Below are 2,888 nucleotides of genomic sequence, written 5' to 3' on the forward strand. Positions count from 1 at the left end.
AAAAAAAAAAAAAAAAAGAAAAGCAGCGTGGCGCTACACCCATTGAGCAGACTGCAAGGCATAAGGGTCATATAGTAAGTGTATATATTGAGTTCTCTTCTTCACGAACATTGTAACTCTCCATAACTACTTCCCTGTACGTCGGTACTATCAGTGTGCTAGATGTTCAGCATTCCCCGAAAGGCCCATGAGTTCAAGATTTGTTCTCTGGCCTGTGGTGCCATTTGGGAGGCTGTGGACACTTTTAAGAGATAGCTTCTTGTGGAATGTTTTTAGTACACTTTAGGGTATTCTCTTGAAGGGATGATGGGATCCAGATCCTTCCACTGGTATTTCTATCCCGGCCATGAGGTAAGCAGCTCTGCACCATCACATGCCTCTATCATGATCTGATATGGGCTACAAACCATGGTCTAGAACCTCCAAATCTGTGAGCTAAAATAAACCCATTTTCTCCATGAACTCATTATCCCAGGCATTTGCTAGAGTATGGGGAAGCCGACACTCTATTTTCTTCTATGTAAAGTACAGGCTCCTATCAACCTTGAGCATGTTTTGGTGAGAAGCAAATACAATTATGGCAGGAATGTGGCAATCGCCATGCCATTCCTACTTCCTAGAGCAGCACAGCAGAGAAAGGCAGTGCCATGCTCTGTGCCAGGCTCTAGGAAAGGGTAGGAAGTTGGGGCAGGGTGTAGCTCTGTGACAGAATGTTTGTCTGACATGTCCAAAGCCCCGTGTCAATTCCTATCCCTGTAAACAAAACAGAACACCGAACAAACAAAACACTAGGCAGACTTCCTAGGAGAAGGAAATATCCGGACTTGTGGGGAAATTGTAATAGATCTCCTTAACAGTTTTCCCAGGGGGCTGAGGAAAAAGTGTTGGAATTTTATTTCTTCCTCTAACAAAAAAGGATCTCCTTTAAGAGCTAAGGTTTATTTATTTTCTTAACATTTAAAAATGTTTCATTCACTTTAGCAACATGACAGACAGTTGAAGTTCCTGTTAAAATCCACAGTTGGAATGGAGCAGCCCCACTCCTGAGGTGCGGTGATGGAGTTGAGTCAGGTCTCCATCCTGCACGAGGCTCCTCCATTCAGCTGACATGACCATGAGAGAGGAACATCTTGGCCTCTGCGGCATGGGGAGACAACTCAATTGCTTGCAAAGAAAGAGCTAGATTGTGCTGGGGATGGGTGTCCTATGAGTCAGTCATCAGGAAGGTCAGTTAGTTCTTTCCAACAGATGGCTCAGCACCTTCTGGAGAAGAAAAGTAGTTGTTTGGAGTAGACAGAAAAGGTCAACATTCAGCAAAGGTCCTCTTCCTTTCAGTGACACTTTTTTTTCCCTTTTCTCAAAAGCAAAACCTAAAAGCTACAGAAGTCTTTAGCACCCTTCCCCTCTGAGCTGCACCCTGAGAATGTGTCCAGGACAGACAGAAGAGAGAGACCATGACCATAACCTCAGTGGGACTCTTCCTGTATAGGAGAACAGCCAGAGAAGAAGCTGGTATTGCTGGCTAGAGCTCGCTTCTTCTTCTTGCTTGTGACCTTATTTTCTTGTGATTCTGAAGGTCTCAGTTCTGGGTGGTCAGAGGAAGGAACAAAAGCAGGCCTGCCCAGCAGCACCTGATCTGCATCACATATCTCTTTTAGGATCTAGGAAAGACAGAGACAGAAATGAATAGATGGGCCCAGCTGAGCCACTACAAAGGTTCCATACAACCCAAGTAATATGAGGCATCCCCTACAAATGCTCTCTATTAGATAACACACTCCAGCCAGCGCAGCAATTTGATTATATCTTTCTCCACAACTATCTCCCGTGGGCTTCTATCATAGCTAATGCAGAGAAGGATGCAAACACAGTTTTTTCATGTTTTGAATTTAGCCACCCACCTTGCTACTGGGAGTTGTACAGACAGGGTTGAAGAAGCTTAATCCTGAGGTCACCTCTGTAGGGTCTTCCAGTTTAAAGGAACTTTCAGAATCCTGGGTTTGCTCAGTAGCATCTAAGTTATCCTGAAATCAAGCAGACAGGCTTATTATAATTTAGCTCCCTGAGTTACAAAATAGCCTGTTCCTCTTCAGCCAGGGAAGTCCCAGCTCTGAGGATCCAATCAGCCCATTACTCAAAGCAAACCTAAGGGAGCTACTGTTCAGAGAAGCCACGGGGCTTAACATGTTCTGTCCCAAAGAAATGAGTTTGTGCTTAAGAGGTGAACTCCTTACACAGAGAAACCCTGACTCAAAAAAACAAAAAAAGGAAAAAAAAAACAACAAAAGAAAATATCTTCAACTTAAGACAAATTTTAGGCCGGGTAGTGATGGTGCACGCCTGTAATCCTAGCACTTGGGAGGCAGAGGCAGGTGGATCTCTGAGTTTGAGGTCAGACTGGTCTACAGAGTGAGTTCCAGGACAGCCAGAGTTGTTACACAGAGAAACCCTGTCTTAAAAACACAAACAAAACAAACAAACAAACCAAAAACCAAAATAACAACAAAGAGGAAGAGGTAGACTCCAAGGACTTATTCACGTCTAGAATGAGACATACGGTAAAGGGAACTTTAAAATTAGGCCGAGCTGAGTGTGGGGTAGCTTACTACCAGGATTTGGGAGGCTGTGGCAGAGGGATGACAAGTTTGATACAACCTGGGGGAATTAGCAAGACCTAGTCTCAAAGAAAATTATAAAAGAAGGAAAATGAGGTCAAGCTTTGGCTATTTCTGTGATTAAAGTTCTTCTGCCTCTAACCTGCAATAGCACCTTTAGGACGCTCTCTGCCTCTAACCTGCAATAGCACCTATAGGACGCTCTCTGCCTCTAATCTGCAATAGCACCTATAGGATGCTCTATGCCTCTAACCTGCAATAGCACCTATAGGA

General features: G+C 44.1%; 1 protein-coding gene across 1 annotated transcript in view; it reads right to left on the minus strand.

Annotated features, from left to right (window-relative positions):
* Positions 1–931: 931 nt before the first annotated feature.
* Kif4a (kinesin family member 4A) overlaps positions 932–2,888 on the minus strand; it is a 115,982-nt gene continuing 114,025 nt past the window's right edge. The window contains exons 28-29 of the mRNA XM_005358641.3: positions 1,902–2,024; positions 932–1,661 (exon numbers count right to left, since the gene is read on the minus strand). Of these exons, the coding sequence (XP_005358698.1) occupies positions 1,467–1,661; positions 1,902–2,024 (318 nt within the window). The 3' untranslated portion in view covers positions 932–1,466. The remainder of the gene's footprint in view (positions 1,662–1,901; positions 2,025–2,888) is intronic.

This window comes from Microtus ochrogaster, chromosome X (genome assembly GCF_000317375.1).
Source record: "Microtus ochrogaster isolate Prairie Vole_2 chromosome X, MicOch1.0, whole genome shotgun sequence".
NCBI lineage: Eukaryota > Metazoa > Chordata > Mammalia > Rodentia > Cricetidae > Microtus > Microtus ochrogaster.